This window comes from Dryobates pubescens, chromosome 26 (assembly GCF_014839835.1).
Source record: "Dryobates pubescens isolate bDryPub1 chromosome 26, bDryPub1.pri, whole genome shotgun sequence".
NCBI lineage: Eukaryota > Metazoa > Chordata > Aves > Piciformes > Picidae > Dryobates > Dryobates pubescens.
In genome coordinates, this window is record NC_071637.1 from 16,804,844 (window position 1) to 16,823,553 (window position 18,710).

Sequence of the window (18,710 nt, forward strand, 5' to 3'; positions counted from 1 at the left end):
GGGAAAGGGATGAGGAGTGGGGGCAGCTGGGGGGTTTAGGATGGAAGAAGGGAGGAAGGGCAGGCAGCCTGTCCCAGGAAAGGAAATGTAACGGGATGCTTCCCCCCCCGCCCCCAGCCCCCCACGTGTGGGCGTCTGGAGCATGGTCCCCGGCTCTATAAGGCTGCAGGGGACCCTGGGCTAGGGACAGCCGGCAGCTGGCGGGGGCAGGGCGGCTGCAGAGCACGGGAGACACCTCAGCCTTCCCCAGCGCTCCTCACCCCTCGCTCGCTCCTCATCTCTCTTTCTCTTTCTCTTCCTGCTCTCAAGCTGGACGGCTGGGTCGCGTTGCTGCTGCTCCAGAGAGAAGCTCCAGCCCAGCTCTCCTCAGCACCAGCCTCTGAGGGACCCTCTCTGTCTCCCCAAGTGTCTGATCGTGGTGCTGGGAAGCCCTCGGTGCTATGCTTCCCTGCCCCATGCTGAGGCAGCCGTCTGAGGTAAGCTGCCGCCTGGGCACACGTGCTTGGAACGGGATACAGAGGACTCCGGGGTCCTCTGGCGATACACAGAGGAGCTGGGCTGCCGAGGGAGATGGAAGCTTCCCTGGAGCGTGCGAGGTGTTTGCCAGCCTGGAAAACTCCTCTGCTGCTGCTTGACCTGCAAGGGTCTCACCCCAGCTGGTGGGGAACGGACCGGGATGAGAGGAGGAGGAGGAGGAGGAGCTGCTCCTAGTGCTGAAAGCGGGAGCGGGGCTGGGCAGGGCACCACGAGGCGGTGCAGGGAAGCTGCTTTGGGAAGGATGCTTTGCGTCCTGGGCTGGCAAGAGGAGGGCGATGAGGAAGCGCCTGGTTCCCGGTGCCACCACTGCGTTACCCCTGGGGTGGGAGAACAGATCCTTGCCTCCGCCGCAGCCAGGGAGGGCTGAAGCGGCTCCGGCTGTGGCAGGAGGGCACCGCGGGCTGCCGCCCTGCCTCCGCGGCCGCGCCTGCAGCTCCTGCCTCCCCCAGAGGCCAAACTGAGCTCTCTCTGTGCTCTCTCTGCTGCAGTGGATGTTTGTCCCTCTGCTCCTTGTCCTGGGTGAGCTCAGCTGCAGCGCTCAGCCCACCTACCAGTGGAAGGATGCTGTGACCCGGGAGAAGCTGACCTGCCAGCAGTGCCCACCGGGCACCTTCGTGGCACAGCACTGCAGCAGGGAGAGGCAGACCCTGTGCCAGCCCTGCCCGGATCTGCACTACACTCAGTACTGGAACTACCTGGAGAAGTGCAGGTACTGCAACGTCATCTGCGAGGAGAAGCAGCTGGAGGTGCTGCAGTGCAACTCCACCCACAACAGAGTCTGCCAGTGCCAGGAGGGCTACTACTCAGAGATGGAGTTCTGCATCAGGCACTCCGAGTGCCCACCAGGCTCGGGGGTACAGCAGCTGGGTAAGGACCGAGGGCTGGAGCAGGGCAAGGGTCTGCAGGGCTGGGGAGGAGCAGCTGAGGGAGCTGGGGGTGCTCAGCCTGGAGAAGAGGAGGCTGGGAGGAGACCTTCTGGCTCTGTACAGCCCCCTGAGAGGCTGGAGCCAGGTTGGGGTTGGGCTCTTCTCTCTAGTACTAAGTGACAGAAGGAGAGGAAAAGGCCTGGAGTTGTGCCAGGGGAGGCTTAGGCTGGAGATCAGAAACATTTCCTTGCTGCAAGAGTGGTCAGGGACTGGCAGAGGCTGCCCAGGGCAGTGCTGCAGTCCCCATGCCCTGTGCAAGAACCCTGTGGCCGTGGGGCCAGGGTTTGGTGGCCACGGTGGTGTGGGGCTGATGGTTGGACTGGATGACCTTGGAGAGCTTTTCCAACCCAAACAGTTCTATGACAAGTACCTCACTGGGTGGCTGTGGCAATGCTCATGAGGCTCCTGCCACATCCCATAATCTCCAGTGGAGCTAAAAGTCAAGGAGAAACAGGGCAGGCAACGACTGCCCACAGCCTGGCCTGCTGCCTCCTTGCCCCCAGCACCCTGCCCCCCTCGCTGGGCTGTGGAACTGCTTCTTGGCTTCTTTCCCCAGAGTGATTTCTTTGGGGTTTTCCCCCATTCTTTGCTTTGAAATCCCCCAGCACCAGGCCTGGATGGGACACAGTGATCCTGGTTCCCTGCCTCACTTGCTGTGACAGGCAGAGCCATCCCCACCCCCTGGAGCAGCAGCTCTCCCTGCCCTGCCTGCAGGCAGGTGGAAAGCTTCAAGCAGCTCCTGCTCCCCTGCCAGCTTCCTTTTCCTCGAGGCAGGGAGCTGGGAACGTTGCTTACCTGGGCTGAAAAGGGCTGCTGAGGGTGCAGGGGCAGAGCTGGAGGCTGTGTGCAGCTCTGGCCTGGGGGTTCTGGGCTTTCTTGAGTGCTTTGGGGAGGCTGCATTCAAACCACAGCAGGTCCCAGAGCAGCAGTCAGCCTGGTTTCCATTCATGTCTGGGGGAGACTCCTGGCTCCAGGACTCCCTCCCCTAACCCTAACCCTATCCCTCCCCTGCTGGGATGTCACAGAACCACGGAATTGCTTCAGCTGGGAAAGATCTCTGAGGTCATTGAGTCCAACCAGTGGCCAAGCACTGCTGAGGCCATCAAACCGAGTCCCAGAGTGCCAGGGCAGTCACAGGGGATGGGAAGGGTTTCTGCTCCTACTGTTTCCCAGCTTGCCCAGCACCCCCCCGCCTGCCCCCCCCTGTATGTGTGCAGTGTCCAGCAGTGCAGGTGGCCCAGGAGGGGTTTGCCTCCTGCCCTGCTCTCAGCTACCAAGGCTGGGGCTCTCTCTGGCAATTCTAACTGCAGCACTGTGGCAGCTCCTCCTCCTCCCCTGGCCCTTGTGCTCCTGGGCAGGCTGCTGTGGGTGCCCTGCTTTAGCTTTGGCCTGGATGAGCTCCAGAGGTCCCTTCCAGCCCCCAGCACGCTGGGCTGCTGTGGGCACCACAGCTGGGTAGGACACAGCAGTGTGGGCAGCAGCAAACCCAGCAGTGTCTTGCTTCATGCTCTGAGGTGTGGAGGCTTCTGAAGTCCTTCCATGCACAGCAGAGAAGAGCTCCAAGCTCCCAGGCCAGATGGAAATCTGCTCTCTTCAGCTGCTGGCTGGAGCCTGGGTGGGAAACTGCAGAGCAGCTTTCACCTTCTCAGCAGCTTTTACTTTCACTTGGCTGGGAGCCTCCTGGTTCTGCTGAGGATCAAAAGGCTGCTCTGGCACCCAGCTCTCCTACCCCCACAGCTGGCACCTCCTGCTCAGGAGCTGCCCTTCCCAGGAGCAGCTGGGGTGTCCCTTTGAGCCTGGCAGCTGGTGACAGTTGATCCCTTTGTGTCAGATGCTCTGGTGGGGAGCTGCTGGGGCAGGAGCTGCTGTTTGCCCTGCAAGAGGCTGGCTGCTTTCCAGGGCAGTCACAGCCCACAGGCACTTCCAAAGAGTTCTCAGTGCTCAGCAAGAGCTAAAGGAGCTGTGGGGGGCAAGAGGCTGGGGCCAGGCTCTGCTCAGTGGTGCCCAGGGACAGCACAAGGAGCAATGGGCACAGAGTGGCAGCCAGGAGGTTCCATGAGGAGAAAGTTGTTTGGTGTGAGGGAGCAGAGCCCTGGAGCAGGCTGCCCAGAGAGGTTGTGGAGTCTCCTGGTGTGGAGAGCTTCCAACCCCCCCTGGGCACTGTGCTCCTGGGCAGGCTGCTGGGGGAGCCCTGCTGGAGCAGGGCTTGGACTGGGTGAGCTCCAGAGGTCCCTTCCAGCCTCTCTCCATGGTGGGACTGGGGGAATTCTGTGACTGGTGTCTGCCAGCAGCTTCTGCTCCCCTGCCAGTCTGTGCCCCTGGTCTGACAGCCTCCTCCTCTCCCCATGCACAGGTACCCCCTTCGAGAACACCCAGTGCCAGGCCTGCCCCCCTGGCTTCTTCTCCTCCTCCTTCTCCCGCACCCAGCCCTGCCAGCCCCACCAGGACTGTGAGCAGCAGGGGATGGTGACCAACGTGCAGGGCAACCAGTACCACGACACCCTCTGCACCTCCTGCAGGCTGGAGGGAAGGAACAGCACACAGGCAGCAGGTGAGCAGGGTGCCAGTGAGCAGGGTGCAGGTGGGCAGGGTGCAGGTGGGCAGGGTGCAGGTGGGCAGGGTGCAGGTGGGCTGGGTGCAGGTGAGCAGGGTGCAGGTGGGGGACACCAGGGCCATGATGAAGTTTTTGGTTGACTTCTTCCTACTTAGATGCAAAAGCACAGAGTGGAAGGGGCTGGAAGGGATCCTCAAAGGGCATCTTGTCCAACCCCCCTGCAGTCAGCAGAGACATCCCCAACCAGAGCAGGTTGCTCAGGGCCAGATGAAGTTAGACCCTGAATGTCTCCAGGGATGGAGTCTCAACCTCCTCCCAGGGCAGCCTGTTCCAGGCTCTCCCCAGCCTCACTGTGCAGAACTTCCTCTTGATGTCCAACCTAACTCTGCCCTGCTCCAGTTTCAAGCCACTGCCCTAGGAGGTTGCTAAAGGCTTGGAGGCATCCATGGAGGACAGTAATGGCTCAGCCATGGACTGCCTGCCTGCCTCCCCTCCAGGCAGCTCCTGCAGCACAAGGGCAGGGCTCAGCCCATGCAGGCTGCTGGCTCAGCCACACCAGAGAGCTGGCAGTGTAGTCCTGCCAGGTGAAAGCAGGAAGGGAACTGGGAATGCTGGGACAGCAGGAGGGCTTTGGCAGCGTTGGGGTGTAACTGATAGCCCATGGTGATAAGGGGTGGCTTCTGGTGGTGAGAGATGTGGTCTCTGAAGGGCTGAGTCACCCAGCTGGGCTTCAGCCCTGCCACCTCTGCTCACTTCTCAGCTGCAGCCTGGGTTCCAGGAAGCTGCTGCAGCCCTCTCTCCTGCAGGTTGGATGGAGCAAGAGTCCAAAGCTCATCAGAGCTGAGCCAAGGCTGGGACAGGGCCTGTTAGGTGAAAAGCAGAGGTCTGCTGCCAGCTGTCTCACTCTGGTGGTACAAGGGCAGGGCTGAGGCTGAGGCTGGGGCAGCAGCCACCAGCCAGTCACAGAATGCAGGTTGGAAGGGACCTCAAGGATCCTCTGCTCCAACCTCTCCAGGCAAAAGCAAAGGGCAAAGGAGAGAGGGAGGGGGATGGGCTGGCCCCAGGGGTGCTTGGTAGCATGAATCCCAACAAGTGAGGGGCTGAGAAAGGGACTGAAACCTTCTCCAGGTCTGATGCTGGTGAAGCAGCAAACTGTTTTGAACCACCTGCTCTACCCTGAGCAGCCCCAGGTGTCCCAAGACACTTGGGAGACAAATTCAAGGGAACTTGCCAAGTGAATCTGCCTCCTTCAGCCTCCAAAAGCAGTCATGGAGCCACAGACCAGGCCAGGCTGGAAGGGGCTTAGAAAGTTCATCAGCTCCAGCCTGTCAAGGCAAGGGAGGCTGGAGGAGATTATCCAGCACCATGGCCTGGACAAGCTGCAGTGGTGGCAGCTCCCTGGGGAGGGTGTCCCAGTGTCAGGGTGAAGGCTGATAGAAGAGCTTGGAGCAAAGCTTCTCCTCCATGGTGGCAGAGCAGGGAGGCTGTGTGTGAGAGCACCTTCTGCCCTTCCACTTCCCCTGTGGGGCATTCCTCCTTCCAAAGCCTGACCTGCACCATGAGCTCCTCCCAAGGAGCAGGATCCCACTGGAGAGAGGCAATGAAAAGCTGTCACCAGTGGGCCAGAGGGCAAGGTGAGGGGAGGGCTGCATCACCACCATGTGTGCTGCTGCTCCTTGGGCAACAGCCCCCACAGCCAGGGCAGCCCTTTGGCTCTCTGTGGGGTGGTTTTCACCTTGCTTCATCATCTGAACACGAGGAGGAACTGCTCTGCTCTGAGGCTGCAGAGCCCTGGAGCAGGCTGCCCAGAGAGGTTGTGGAGTCTCCTGTGCAGAGCTTCCAACGCCCCCTGGGCACTGTGCTCCTGGCCAGGCTGCTGTGGGAGCCCTGCTGGAGCAGGGCTTGGGCTGGGTGAGCTCCAGAGGTCCCTTCCTCACCCTGCTGGGATCCTGTGACCTCCCTCAGGAGGCACCTGCCCTCTTCCCTGCTGGGAGGGAGCAATTCCATCTCTCTCCAAGGGTGCTGCAGAGGCAGGCTCTGGGTGAGGAAGCTCAACCAGTGAAACCACCCCCAGTGTACAAGGTCAGGAAATTGAATTAGTCTTTCCTTCATTAAGTGATGATTTGGCCTTGATGTCCTGAGAAGTGCTTTCAGATTCCATTCCTCAGGCTGGAGGAACTCCAGCAGCACTTCAGCCAACTGGGACTGGATCTGTCCAGAAGGCCCCAGCTGGGCTGTGCCTGGGGCTTGTCCTGCCCTGGGGTACCCAAATCTGCACAGGGAAATAGAAACTTCCAGGAGAAAGCAATGCTCTGTGCAAAGACTGCCTGCAGCTGCTGGAGTGTCCCTGTGCCCCATGCAAGAGGGATCTCCACCTCCTTCCACAGCTCAGGAATGTTTAGGTGGTGTTTTCTAACTCCCCACTGCAGGATGAGCAATTCTGGGAAGGCCAAGCTCAGCAAGGGCTGGATCCAGCACCCCAGGGCAGACCTGGCCTTTGGCCACTTGCTGATGTCCTTATGGTGCTTTCCTTCTTCTTCTCCTTCCTCCCACCTGGCTTTTCCCACTGGCAAAAGGCTCCTTCTGCCCCACCTGTCCCACTGCACACCTGCTGGCACAGAATCACAGAGTGGTCAGGCTGGAAGGGACCCCCAAAGGGCATCTTGTCCACCCCCCTGCGCTCAGCAGGGACACCTCCAGCCGGAGCAGGCTGCCCAGGGACACAGCAAGGCTGATCTTGAATGGCTCCAGGGTGGCTCTACCACCTCCCAGGGCAACCTGTTCCAGTCTTGCACCACCCTCCCTGTGCAGAACTTCCTCCTGATGTCCAACCTGACTCTGCCCTGCTCCAGTTTCAAACCACTGCCCCTGGTCCTGTGCCCCCAGCCCCTTCTGGGCAGTCCCTCCCCAGCCCTGCAGAGAGGGACGTGCAGCTCTGAGGCAGGTTTCTCAGCTGGCCTCCCTGGGCTGAGCTGTGGCTGGAGAGCAGCATCCAGGTGAGGACAATGCCACAGGGTCCCAGCCTGGTTTGGGCTGGAAAGGACCTTCCATGCTCACGCAGTCCAAGCCCCTGCAGCCAGCAGGGACACCTGCAGCCCGAGCAGAGTAACCTGACCTGCAACGGTGCCCCAGAAGGGGCAGCTCCCAGCTCGCTGGGCTGGTGTCCCACAGCCCCCCTGCCTCTAAGCTCTGGCTGCTCTCGCCCCAGCGGTGCTAGGAGACGAGGACTGCAAGCAAGCCGTGATCGACTTCGTGGCCTACCAGAACATCTCCGTCCGGAAGCTGAGGCGCCTGCAGCAGATCCTGGAGGGCTCCCCGAGGAAGCAGGCGCCGGGCAGCAAGGCAGCCATGCAGGAGAAGTTCCGGACTTTCCTCACCCACCTCAGGGAAGAGCACTACGAGGTGATCCGGCAGCTGCTGGAGGCGCTGCGGGCGGCCAGGCTGCACTCCGTGGAGGAGAAGCTCCGCCAGCGCTTCCTGCTGTACTGAGCGCACCGACGGCCCCCGCCGGGGAGGCTTTGCTGGGACGCTGCTCTGCTGGGCTTGGGTTGGCTTGGGGTTGGCTTGGTTTAACCTCCCGTGGCTCCGTTAATTTATTCATCTTGCCAAACCCCACCTGAGGGGCAGCCCCAGAGGGGAGCCGCGGGATGAGCTGAACCTCGCCGGCGCAGGGCCAGCCCTGCCTGGGGAGGTTGCTGCTGCAGGACGGAGTGCTGGGAGCCCTCACATCCCGCTGCCAGCGGCCACTGCAGCTCCTGGCAGCTCTTTCCGTGCCAGCAGCTGCTTCCCCAGCACTCAGCGATGGTCAATATTCCAGCAGAGGAGAGAGATGAGGCCAGGAGCATGTTTGCCTTGGGGAAGATCTAAGCTCCTCCTTTATAGCAAAGAGCTTTGTTTGAAGCTGCCTGGAGCTTGGGATGGTTCCTGGAGGGGTTTGGGTTTGAGGAGGGTTTGGGGTTTGGGTCCTGGAGGGGTTTGGGTTTGAGGAGGGTTTGGGGTTTGGGTCCTGGAGGGGTTTGGGTTTGAGGAGGGTTTGGGGTTTGGGTCCTGGAGGGGTTTGGGTCCTGGAGGGGGGTGGGTGAGGTCCTGGAAGGGGGTTGGTAGGTTCCTGGAGGGGGTTTGGTGAGTTGCTGGAGGATGTTTGGGTTCCTGGAGAGGTTTTTGTTTCTGGGGAGGGTTTGGGGTTCCTGGGGGGCTTTGGGCTCCTGAAGGGCCTTTGGTTGCTGGAGACTTGTGTGCAGTATTTCCCACAGAGGATTGGTTTGTGTTTGGTTTGTCCTGCTCTGTGCTGAGAGAGGAGTTTCCTGCTGAGGCACAGGCTGGGTGCAGGGTGGCTCCAGAGTCCCTGGTGCAGATGGTTTCACATTTCTTCCTGAGCTACCTGGTTTCATACCTTGAGTGGAAAATGTTTTCTAAAGAACTCAAAGAACTATTTTATGATACAACTCTCTGTCACCAGAGTCCTTTCCTAGCCTCATGTGGAGGAGAGGCAGCAGTGTGCTGAGCCCCAGACCATCACCTCCCGACTCTGCTTACCCTTGACCGCCTCTCACCTGTGCTTCACCCCCCAGCCCCCACCATCCACCACCCAGGGACCCACCAGCCCCAGCTGCTGTGAGCCACAAAGGCTGCCCAGGAGAGGGCTGCAGCCTGGCTGCCTTAGGATCTGCCAGGGGCATGGCCAGGGTGAGGCTCACATCTCCTGGGTCAACCCAGCTGTGTCACCCTGACCTCAGGTCAGCCCCCAGATCCCCCCAGATGCTGTGGCAAGCAGAGAGATGCTGTGGCAAGCAGAGAGATGCTGACTCACCCCAGATGCTGTGGCAAGCAGAGAGATGCTGTGGCAAGCAGAGAGATGCTGTGGCAAGCAGAGAGATGCTGCTCACTCAGAGCTGTGCCTTGGGCCACTTGTGCTGAGTGCAGGAAGGGGTTTTGTAAGCCTTGCAGCTGTCCCTTGGGGAAGTGACTCCCTCGGGCACGTTCCCCCAGGCACCATGACACAGAGCTGACCTCTGCTGCTCTGAGGGACTGAGACTTTTTGTGGAGCTCTCAGTGCTTGCCAGCAACAGTTTGTGCTTGAAAGAGGAAAATCTTCCCCCAGCCAGGAGCTGCTGGAAGTGCCCTGAGCAGGGTGGAAGGGTCCCCACTCGCCCCCCGTGGGGAAAGCAACCAAGGACAGCAGGGACTGGCACAGCCCAGGGCAGTGGTGCAGTCCCCATCCCTGGGGGGCTTTCAAAGCTGTGGTGCTGAGGGCTATGGTTTGGTGGTGCCCTGGCAGTGCTGGGGCAAGAGTTGGACTCCATGACCTTCAAGCTCCCTTCCAACCAAACCCTTGCTGTGACTGTGACCCAGCCTGCCTCATGCCAGGTCACTTGGACTTTCTGCCCAGCAGAGTTGCTCCTGGCATGCCCTCACAGGCAGAGTGCCAGCAGGGCATCTTCCTGGCAAGCACTGACCTTTAGGAGAGCATCCAAGCATGTGACCTGCTGGGCTTCCAGGAAATAGGCTGTGCTGGAAGAACCTGCAGTGAGCATCCTGTGCTGCTGCCCCTGCTCCATCCCCAGCACCCAGACCACAGCAGGCAGCCACAGACCAGCCTCAGGCTACACTGAGGCAGTTGAGAAGGTAACTGAAGAGGACAAAAGCCCTTTCTGGTTTCCACTGAAGCTTCCAAAGCCTGGAGAGAGAAGCAGAGCAGCTGGCACCTGAGCTGCTGGCTGAAATGCTGCTGGCTTAAACAAGTCCTTTCCTGAAGCACTGAGGACATGGTAACACCGAGGTGTGGAACAGCTCATAGTGGTCTTCCAGTACCTGGAGGTGGCTACAGGAGAGCTGGGGAGGGACACTGTGCAAGAGCTTGGAGTGCTAGGATGAGGAGAAATGGATTTGAGCTGGGAGAGGGCAGACTGAGACTGGGGATTAGGAAGAAATGCTGTACAGGGAGGCTGGTGAGACACTGGCACAGGCTGTGGATGCCCTCCCTGGAGGTGTTCAGGACCAGGTTGGGTGAGCCTTGAGCAAGCTGTGCTGCTGGGAGGTCCCATGGCATGGGCTTGGAACTGGATGGTCTCCAAGGTCCCTTCCAAGCCAGCCCATGCCTCGGTTCTGCCTCCTGGGCACAGCTCAGACCTTCAGTCCACAGAAGATGGTTTTCCCAGGTGCTGAGCATGCCGTGGTGTGCCCAGCCCAGGCTGTCCTCTGAGGCTGGCATCCTCAGCACCCTCTGCTGCTTCAAGCAGAGCAGAAAACGAGCCCCAAAAGCGCAGAGAGCAGCAGAGCCTCAGCGCGGCCCCGAGGCCGCCCCCAAGGCTTTCCCCACAGCCAGCTGGGGATGACTCAGGCTGCTGGGGACGGCTCCCCGGAGCCACCAACCCCCTGGGCAGGAGCCGACTTGCTCCCCTCAGCAGCACGGCCAGGGCCCCAGGCGTGCCAGGCCTGTGCCAGGGGGCAGCAGATGCTGAACGCTGAGTCCCTGGGAGCTGTCCTGCGGAGCTCACACTGAGCTGGCACCGCGCTCACCGCCGCAGCTGAGGAGCTGGCAGCCTTGGACGGGAGCAGGAAGCTGCTGACTCGTGTCCAGCCGGCACAAGAGGCTGAGGGGAGACCTTCTGGAGCCCTCCTGGCCCTCTGCTGCTCCCTGAAAGGAGGCTGGAGCCAGCTGGGGGCTGGGCTCTGCTCCCGAGGACCAAGAGCCAGGATGAGAGGGAAGAGCCTCAAGTGGCCCCAGGGGAGGTTCAGGCTGGGTGTTAGAAGAAACTTCTTCACTGAAGGGGTTGCCAAGCCCCAGAGCAGGCTGCCCAAGCAGGGGGCAGAACCCCCCCCCTCCCTGGAGGGGCTTCAAAGGCATTTCAATGGAGATGTGGTGCTGAGGGCCATGGCTCAGCACCAGGCTTGGTAGAGTTAGAGCAGGGTTGACAAACTCCCCAGGAGCCAGCACTGGTCCCTGGCAGCCCAGCAGGCAGCTGTGTGCATCCAGAGCAGGGAGAGCAGCAGCACAGGGAGGGGATTCTGCCCCCACCTGCAGTGTCCAGTTCTGGTGCCCCCCACATGAGGGACATGGAGCTGCTGGAGAGGCTCCAGAGGAGGCCACCAAGATGATCAGAGGCTGCAGAACCTCCCCTGTGGGGGCAGGCTGGGAGAGTTGGGGCTGTGCAGCATGGAGGAGAGAAGGCTCCAGGGAGACCTCAGAGCAGCCTTGCAGTGCCTGAAGGGCTCCAGGAGAGCTGGGGAGGGACTTGTGACAAGGGCTGGGAGTGCCAGGCTGAGGCACAATGGCTTTGAGCTGGGAGAGGGGAGATGGAGACTGGAGATGAGGAAGAAATTGTTGAGAGTGAGGCTGGGGAGGCTCTGGCACAGGCTGCCCAGGGAGGCTGTGGCTGTGCCCTGCCTGGAGGTGCTCAGGACCAGGCTGGATGAGGTTGAGCAGCCTGTGCTGGGGGAGCTGCCCATGGCAGGAGCTTGGCACTGGATGATCTCTGAGGTCCCTCCCAACCCACTCTGGGGTTCTCTGCTCTTGAAGGTCTTTTCCAACCAGAACAATTCTGTGGTTCTAGGAAACCAGAGGGGGAATTCTGGAGGTATGCAGAGGGATGCCCAGGGGAAGTGCCCAGTGCAGAGGCATGATCCTGCCTGTCACACAGCCCCCAGCCCCCCTTGGCCCTGGGCTTACAACCCAGCTCCCAGCCAAGCCAGTCCACTCTTCTGCCTCTGGATTTCCCCACGGTGTTGCTCTGCTGGAGGTGCTTCTGTGCCCCCTGCCCTCCTGTGCCACTCTGCTGCTTGGTGCTGGGCTGAGCCCTCCAGACACCGTGGGAGAGGACCTAGGGAGTGCCACCCACCCAACTTGTCTGGATCTGCCCATCACTGGCTCCACTTTGATCTCCTTTTGAAGCATCCCTGCTGAGGGCAGGGGCTGGTGTTCCTGCTTCCAGCTGCAGTCCCCTGAGCTGATTTGCCCTGCCGAGAGCTGCCCCTCCTGGCAGCTGCCATGTCTGCAGTGGCCAAACCATAGCATGGGCTGGGTTGGAAGGGACCTCAAAGCTCAGCCAGCTCCAACCCCCTGCCGTGGGCAGGGGCACCTCCCACCTGCCCAGGCTGCTCAGGGCCTCATCCAAAGGGTAGGAGCAAGCTCCTCCAGCGCAGGGGGCAGGTGCTGGCCCTTGTCCTGTCACTGGGCACCGCTGAGCAGAGTCTGGCCCCATCCTGGTGACACCTGGCCTCTGTCTGGTGTGGAAAGCTCAGGCTGCCTTCAGGGGCAGGCTCTGGTGTGCATGCTGAGCCTCAGCCGGCTGGTGCTGAGCCTCAGCCGGCTGGTGCTGAGCCCCTGGTGCTGGGTTCTCTTTCCCCTTTTGCTTCCTGCTGGGCCACTGGTGATTTATTGCACTTCTCTCGGGCTTCCCAGAAGCTAGGACAAAGGCTTCTCCTGTAGGAGCCTTTGCAGATAAGGAGCTGCCATTCCCCACCTCATGACTGTGAACCTGAGGCAGCAAAGAGCTCTGCCAGGGCCGGCCCCAAGTTCTTCTTTCTCCTGGTTTCGTGAGCTGCACCCAGGGCGTCCCACGGGGCAGGCTGTGACTCAGCGCTCCTGCTTCCAGCCCTGCTGCCCCAGCCCCTGTGGGGCTCCCATAGCCCCTGTGGGGCTGCCCCAGCCCCTGTGGGGCTCCCATAGCCCCTGTGGGGCTGCCACAGCCCCTGTGGGGCTGCCACAGCCTGGCCTCCCAGCCTGCCTGTCCCACGCTGTGGGGCTGAGCTGGCAGAGTCTCCACCGTGCCGAGGCCGTGGGCAGAGGCTCAGGGGTTGCCCTCGCGCCCTGCTGGCATCTGCAGCGGGCAGGTCCCGGCCCAGGCCTGGGGCCCAGGGGCTGTGGGCACCCTGTGTGGTCCCACAGGCTGGGAGAAGCTTTGGCTGTGGCAGAGGAGGGAGGATCTCTCTGCTCAGCTGCTGCCCTGCTGGGAAAGCAGTGGGCAGCGTCACAAGGCCCAGCAAAACCTCAGGGTGCAGTCCAGGGGAGAGCTCTGGATGCATCCCAGGGTCCCTTCCCAGGGTCCCTTCCCAGGGTCCCTTCCCAGGGTCCCTGCAGCTGCAGCAGCAGCTTCTGGCAACAGCAAACTCCTTGCTCCTCTTTGTGCCCTTCTCACAGAACAGCCTTCCCTTTCTCGGACTCAGAAATGACACAGGAGAGAAGGTTGGGGCTGGAAGGGACCTCTGGAGGTCCTTGAGCCCACCCCCACCCTGCCAAGGCAGGGTCACCCAGAGCAGGGTGCACAGGATGGGGTCCAGGTGGGGGTTGAATGATTTGAGAGTTGGAGGCTCCCCCAGGTCTCTGGGCAGGCTGCTGAGAGGCTGCTGGAGGGAGGAAGGATCAGCAGTGCCTTTGTGGGTGGTAGGAAGCCAGTACCAGCTCTGGGCAGGCACAGGGAGAAGGGATTACTCCTGAGGTAGAGCTGGTAGTGAAGATCAGATGTTCCTCCAGCAGGGATTTGGGCTCAAGGAGAGGAGGCTTCATCCCATGCCTGCCTCAGCAGGTACAGAGTACCCCAGAATGGGTTGGGGTGGAAGGGACCTCCAAAGGTCACCCAGTGCAGCCCCCTGCCCTCAGCAGGGACATCCTCCCCTGCAGCAGCTTGCTCACAGCCTTCTCCAGCCTCCCCTTGCACAGCTCCAGCCATGGGGCCTCAGCTCCCTCCCTGGGCAACCTGCTGCAGTGTTCCAGCAGCCTCCTGGGGCACAACTTGTTCCTCCCCTCCAATCTCAATCTGCTCTGCTCTCATTTCAAACCCCTGCCCCTGGTGCTGTCCCTGCAGGCCTTTGGGAGCAGTCCCTCTGCAGCCTGCTTGGAGCCCTTCAGCTGCTGCCAGGCTGCTCTGAGGTCTGCCTGGAGCCTGCTCCTGCCCAGGCTGCACACCCCCAGCTCCCTCAGCCTGGCCTCACAGCAGAGCTGCTCCAGCCCCCTGAGCATTTTCCTGGGCTCCTCTGGACCCTGTCCCTCAGCTCCAGGTCCTTCCTGTGCTGGAGGCTCCAGAGCTGGGCACAGCCCTGCAGGTGAGGTCACACCAGAGCATCTCCTGCCTCATCCTCACAAGGGCTTTTGGCAGCACATGACATCGTGCCCATGGCAAAGGTGAGGCTGTGGCAAAGCCAGCCTCAGAAAGCAGCCTGGGGAGCGTGGGAGGAGGATGCTGCTGACATCAACTCCTGGAAATCCACCTGGAATGGGCAGCTTGGAGGCAGACCAAGGGCAAGATGAAGGCAGGAGGCGATTCCTGCCTCCAGGAAGTCATGCTGTGCTCCAGAATGTCGGGCAGAATTCCACAGCTGCCTGAGCCGCTGCGAACCTTCCTCCCCTGCTTGTCTCCACTTGACGGCACTTAGCTGCTGGAAGGAGCTGAGGTCATTTGTTCCCCGGTGACGCTGAGTGCTGTGCTCTCCACCGCGTTCTCCCTGCTCGTCCCTGATCTTATCTCACTCAACGGAGAAACCAGGTGGGAAAGGAACCGATTTGTGGCTCTCTTTCATGGGGAAATTCCAGCAGCGCTCCCCCCTGAGCTGCCATCCACGCTGGGCAGCTGAGGCTGCAGGAGAGCAGCGGCCCCTGGCAGCTGGGACCAGAGCCGCCTTGGAGCGATTTGGGATGCAAAAAGCTTTCAAACGTGCATTGAGAAAGCGATGGAAAGTCCCCAGCAGGGGCTGGGCTTACCAGAAGGGCAGCAAAACAACTCTTGAAAGGCTTTCAGGAGGGCAAGAAGCGAAAAGCCAAGAGCAGTGCTGGAGAAGGGCAGCAAACAAACCAGCCTTGTGCCAGGCACCAGGAATGTGGCAGGTGGGATTTCCAAGCTGGATCAAAAGCACCTGCTCCAGGTCCTCCTTTGTCCTGCTGAGAGCCTGGCAGAGCTCAAAGGCTGCTCCCACGCCTCTCCACTGCCTCTTACCTCCCTAGAGTTGAGCCCAGCTTGGAGAGAGCCTGTGCCAAGAAGGGGCTGTGGAGGGGGCAGGCAGCCCGCAGCCTGCCTCCTGGCAGGGCCAAGTCCAGCCTGGCTTTTGCTCAAGTGGCTTTTGGGAACCCTGCAAACACTTGGAGCAAATTTCTTCCAGCTCCTGAAGATGGTCCCAGGGCTGGTGGCAAGCTGGGGCTGCGGTGCTCCTGCTGGGAGAAGCTTGAGGAGCACAGGCAGAGCTGCCAGAGCTTCTCTCCCCGTGGGGATGCTGCTGCCTGTGGCTGGCTGCCAGCTGCCAGCTCCACTCCTCAGATCCTTCTGTAACCTGAAGGGATCTTGGTCAAGATCTGGCACCAGCACCCCTGAGCTGCAGCCATACAAGTGTTTGGATGGGAGGTCATGGAGTCCAACTCTTAACAAGGTGTTGGCTGAGAGGTTGGACCTGATGATCTCTGAGGTCTTTTCCAACCTTATTGATTCTATGATTTGCCCCAGCACTGCCAGGGCACCACCAGCCCATGGCCCTCAGCACCACAGCTCCAGGGCTTTGAAGCCTCTCCAGGGGTGGGGACTGCACCACTGCCCTGGGCAGCCTGGGCCAGGCCTTGGCAACCTTCAAGGGGCAGAAATTGTTCCTCATGTCCAACCTAAACCTCCCCTGGGGCAATTTGAGGCCATTTCCCCTTGTTCTGTCTCTTGTTCCTTAAGAGAAGAGCCCAAGCCCCACCTGGCTCCAGCCTCCTTTCAGGAAGCTGTAGAGAGTCAGAAGCTCTCCCCTCAGCCTCCTCTTCCCCAGGCTGAACCCCAGCTCCCTCAGCTGCTCCTCCCCAGCCCTGCTCTCCAGATCCTTCCCCAGCTTCATTGCTCCTCTCTGGACCTGCTGCAGCCCCTCAGTGTCCTTCAGGCAGGATCAGGCAGCCCCAGCAGGCTGTGCTGTAACTCAGCCATTGTCTCTTCCCGTAGGTCCACAAGCAGCTGCCCCTGGATGGCCACCACTGCAGGTCACACAGCACTCAGGAGCACCACAGGCTGGGCTCTGTCCTTCAGCAGTGCTCTTGCCTCCTGCTGCCAGGAAGTGTTTGTGGGAGCAACATTCCAGAGGGGTGAGAGCTGACCTGCTGCCAGCATGCTCATCAGCCCAAGAGTAAGTGCCATGGGTGTCAGACACTCAGCCCTGCCTCAGTGCTGCAGGGAAAGGTGAATTGCTTTCACCTTGGGCAAACTGAGGACCTCATGAGAGGCTGTAGAGAGGCCTGGGCAAACCAGGTCCATCCACAACTGAGTAAGGTTGAACTCCTCTGAACTGCCCTCACTCTGGCTGGGGATGTGGCAGGGGGAGCTCATTTGCAATGCAAAAGGCTTTGAGGTAGAAGTCTCTGCTTCCTGTAAGGGCTGAAGCAAAGCAGGAGTCTGGCCCATGATCAATTATTGATTGAAGTAATGATCAAAACACAATTGTCAGCCACCAGCATATTGACTTAGACCATGCCAGTGGGGGCAGCTCCAGGAGGAGGTGTCCCTGCCCAGGGCAGGGGGCTGGAACTAGATGGCCTCTGAGGTCCCTCCCAACCCACTCTGTGCTTCTCTGCTCCTCCAGTGGAGCTTCTGCACTGCCTGCCCTCCCTTCCCAGAGTGCCTGGCCAGGTCACTTTGGTCCTGTTCACTGCTCTGCAGCAGACCAGACCTGGGAACAGAGCCTGAAGCTGCCACAACAGCAGCAGGAGGAAGCCAGCAGTGCCCCTGGGCAGCCACCCCCCAGAGCAGACCAAACCCCCCAGCTGACTCAGCAGCACTCCACTGCCTGTGCCTCACCTGAAGGAGCTGCTCATGGTCCAGGAGCCAGGGGGGATCCAGGTGGTGCTGGCACAGCAAGATCTTCACCTTGCACCTGCCAGCTGATCAAGCTGAGTGCAGTCATGCTGCAGCATGGAGGCTGCAGCAAAGCCAGCCAGCAGTTGACACATTTCCCTGCCAGGCTCCCCCAGCACCCAGGGAACCTTTCAACAGCTCCAGGTGGGAACTCTGAGTGTGGAACCCTCTCCTAACCCAGCCCTTGGGAGCCAGCAGCTGCACCCCTGTGCCCCATCATGCATCTACTGCTCCTGCTCACCCTGAGCTCAGCCTCTCCCTGCCAGTCTGTGGACAGCAGAGTGTGCTCTGCCTGCTGCCTGGCAGCTGACTCCTCCTGACTCTCCCAGCCCTGAGAACCTGGAGCTGTGAAGTCAAACCTTCTGCTGCAGCTGAGGCCTCCTGCTGCTCTGTGCCACAGTCTCTGTGTCTAGAGACTTGAGACAACACCGAGGCCAAGCAGGAATCCTTCACTGACTTTGGCACCTTGCATACTCCAGACTCAGGGACTGGTGGTACCCTGCTTCTGGCAGCAGCAGAGGGCCTCTTGCCTGGCACTTTGCCTCCCTTTCTCCTGTCCCAGTGCTGCTGACAAGCAAGACTCTGCTTTGCACTGGGCAGTTTCCCACTGACTCCACCTGCTCAGTGGCACAGCCCAGCTGGCCTCACACTTTGACCCCAGTGTGAGGGAGGGAGTTCTGTTCCCTCACCAGATCTGCCAGGGGTGGCCTGCAGAAAATGCAGCAGGAAGGACTTCAGCAGATGCCAAAGAACTCCTTGCTAAACAAAGACTTCTGCTAATTGCTCAGAGCTGGAACAGAACTTGCAGCACAAGGACATGGAGCTGTTGCAGCAGGGCCAGAGGAGGCCATGGCAGGGCTGGGAGCCCTCTGCTGTGAGCCAGGCTGAGAGAGTTGGGGTTGTGCAGCCTGGAGAAGGCTCCAGGGAGACCTCCTGGTGGCCTTGCAGTGCTCAAAGAGGCTGAGCAGGAAGCTGGGGACAGGCTCTGAGCAGGACCTGTTGGGGCAGGCCAAGGGGAGATGGTTTGAACTAGAGAGGGAGATTGAGACTGGAGAGGAGGAATGTTTGCCACTGAGGGTGGGGAGAGCCTGGCCCAGGCTGCCCAGAGCTGGGAGCTGCCCCTCCCTGGCACCACTGCAGCTCAGGTTGTCTGGGGCTGGGAGCAACCTGCTGTGGCTGGGGATGTCCCTGCTGGCTGCAGGGGCTGGACTGGATGACCTTTAAAGGTCCCTTCCAACTCCAACCACTCTGTGGTTCCATGAATGATGTCCCCTCAGCTCTGTAAGCAAACAGCACAAACTGCTCAAGGCTGCCAGGACAAACTGAAGCATGCAAAGGCCACCAGCCACTGCCAGAGCACTGCACAGCACGTGGGGAGACAGGAGCTCCTGCTGGAAATGGTGGTGGGAGCCCAGCAGAAGGAGCAGGCTCAGGAGTGGGCACTGCCTGTGACTCGCAGAGCTGCCTCTGTTCTGTCCTGCACTGCCAAGCACCAGAGGGCTCAGCACTGTCTCCAAACATCACCTGTCCCAGCAGCAGAGCTCCAAAGAAGCAGCTTTATTGCAAAGTGATTTCTCCCTGCCTAGAGGTTCAGCTTTGGGCTGATCACAAAGGGCCTCACTTCACTCCACTGCACTCACAGAAGACACCAATTACTGTTCTGATTAGAGAGGATGTACAAGGGAGAGGCTGGCAGCTGAAGCATGGACCTGGGACCCCTGCCCTGCTGCTGCCCACCTGAAGAGTGAACCACAGTGCAGATGTTGGCTTCCACATCTGCATTTACCACAGGTAAGAGCTACCAATCACCAGGTGGGCTGGAAATTGGGTGACAATCAACCTTCTGCCCCCCACGACACAACCAGCAGCACAACAGGGCCAGGAGCAGCA

At 60.5% G+C, this 18,710-nt stretch overlaps 1 protein-coding gene across 1 annotated transcript; it reads left to right on the top strand.

Annotated features, from left to right (window-relative positions):
* The first annotated feature begins 440 nt into the window (after nucleotides 1-440).
* Nucleotides 441-7,506, top strand: TNFRSF6B (TNF receptor superfamily member 6b). The gene is made up of 4 exons (XM_054173509.1): nucleotides 441-476; nucleotides 1,026-1,404; nucleotides 3,817-4,023; nucleotides 7,238-7,506. Exons 1-4 carry the CDS (start codon nucleotides 441-443, stop codon nucleotides 7,504-7,506), a joined length of 891 nt encoding a protein of 296 aa, XP_054029484.1.
* Nucleotides 7,507-18,710: the final 11,204 nt, after the last annotated feature.

Bases quoted from the DNA above. Each gene is read 5' to 3' on its own strand.
- TNFRSF6B (XM_054173509.1), top strand. From the start codon at position 441: ATGCTTCCCTGCCCCATGCTGAGGCAGCCGTCTGAG. The intron at 1,405-3,816 runs GTAAGGACCGAG...CCCCATGCACAG, and splicing joins CTCGGGGGTACAGCAGCTGG to GTACCCCCTTCGAGAACACC. The intron at 4,024-7,237 runs GTGCCAGTGAGC...CGGTGCTAGGAG, and splicing joins ACAGGCAGCAGGTGAGCAGG to ACGAGGACTGCAAGCAAGCC.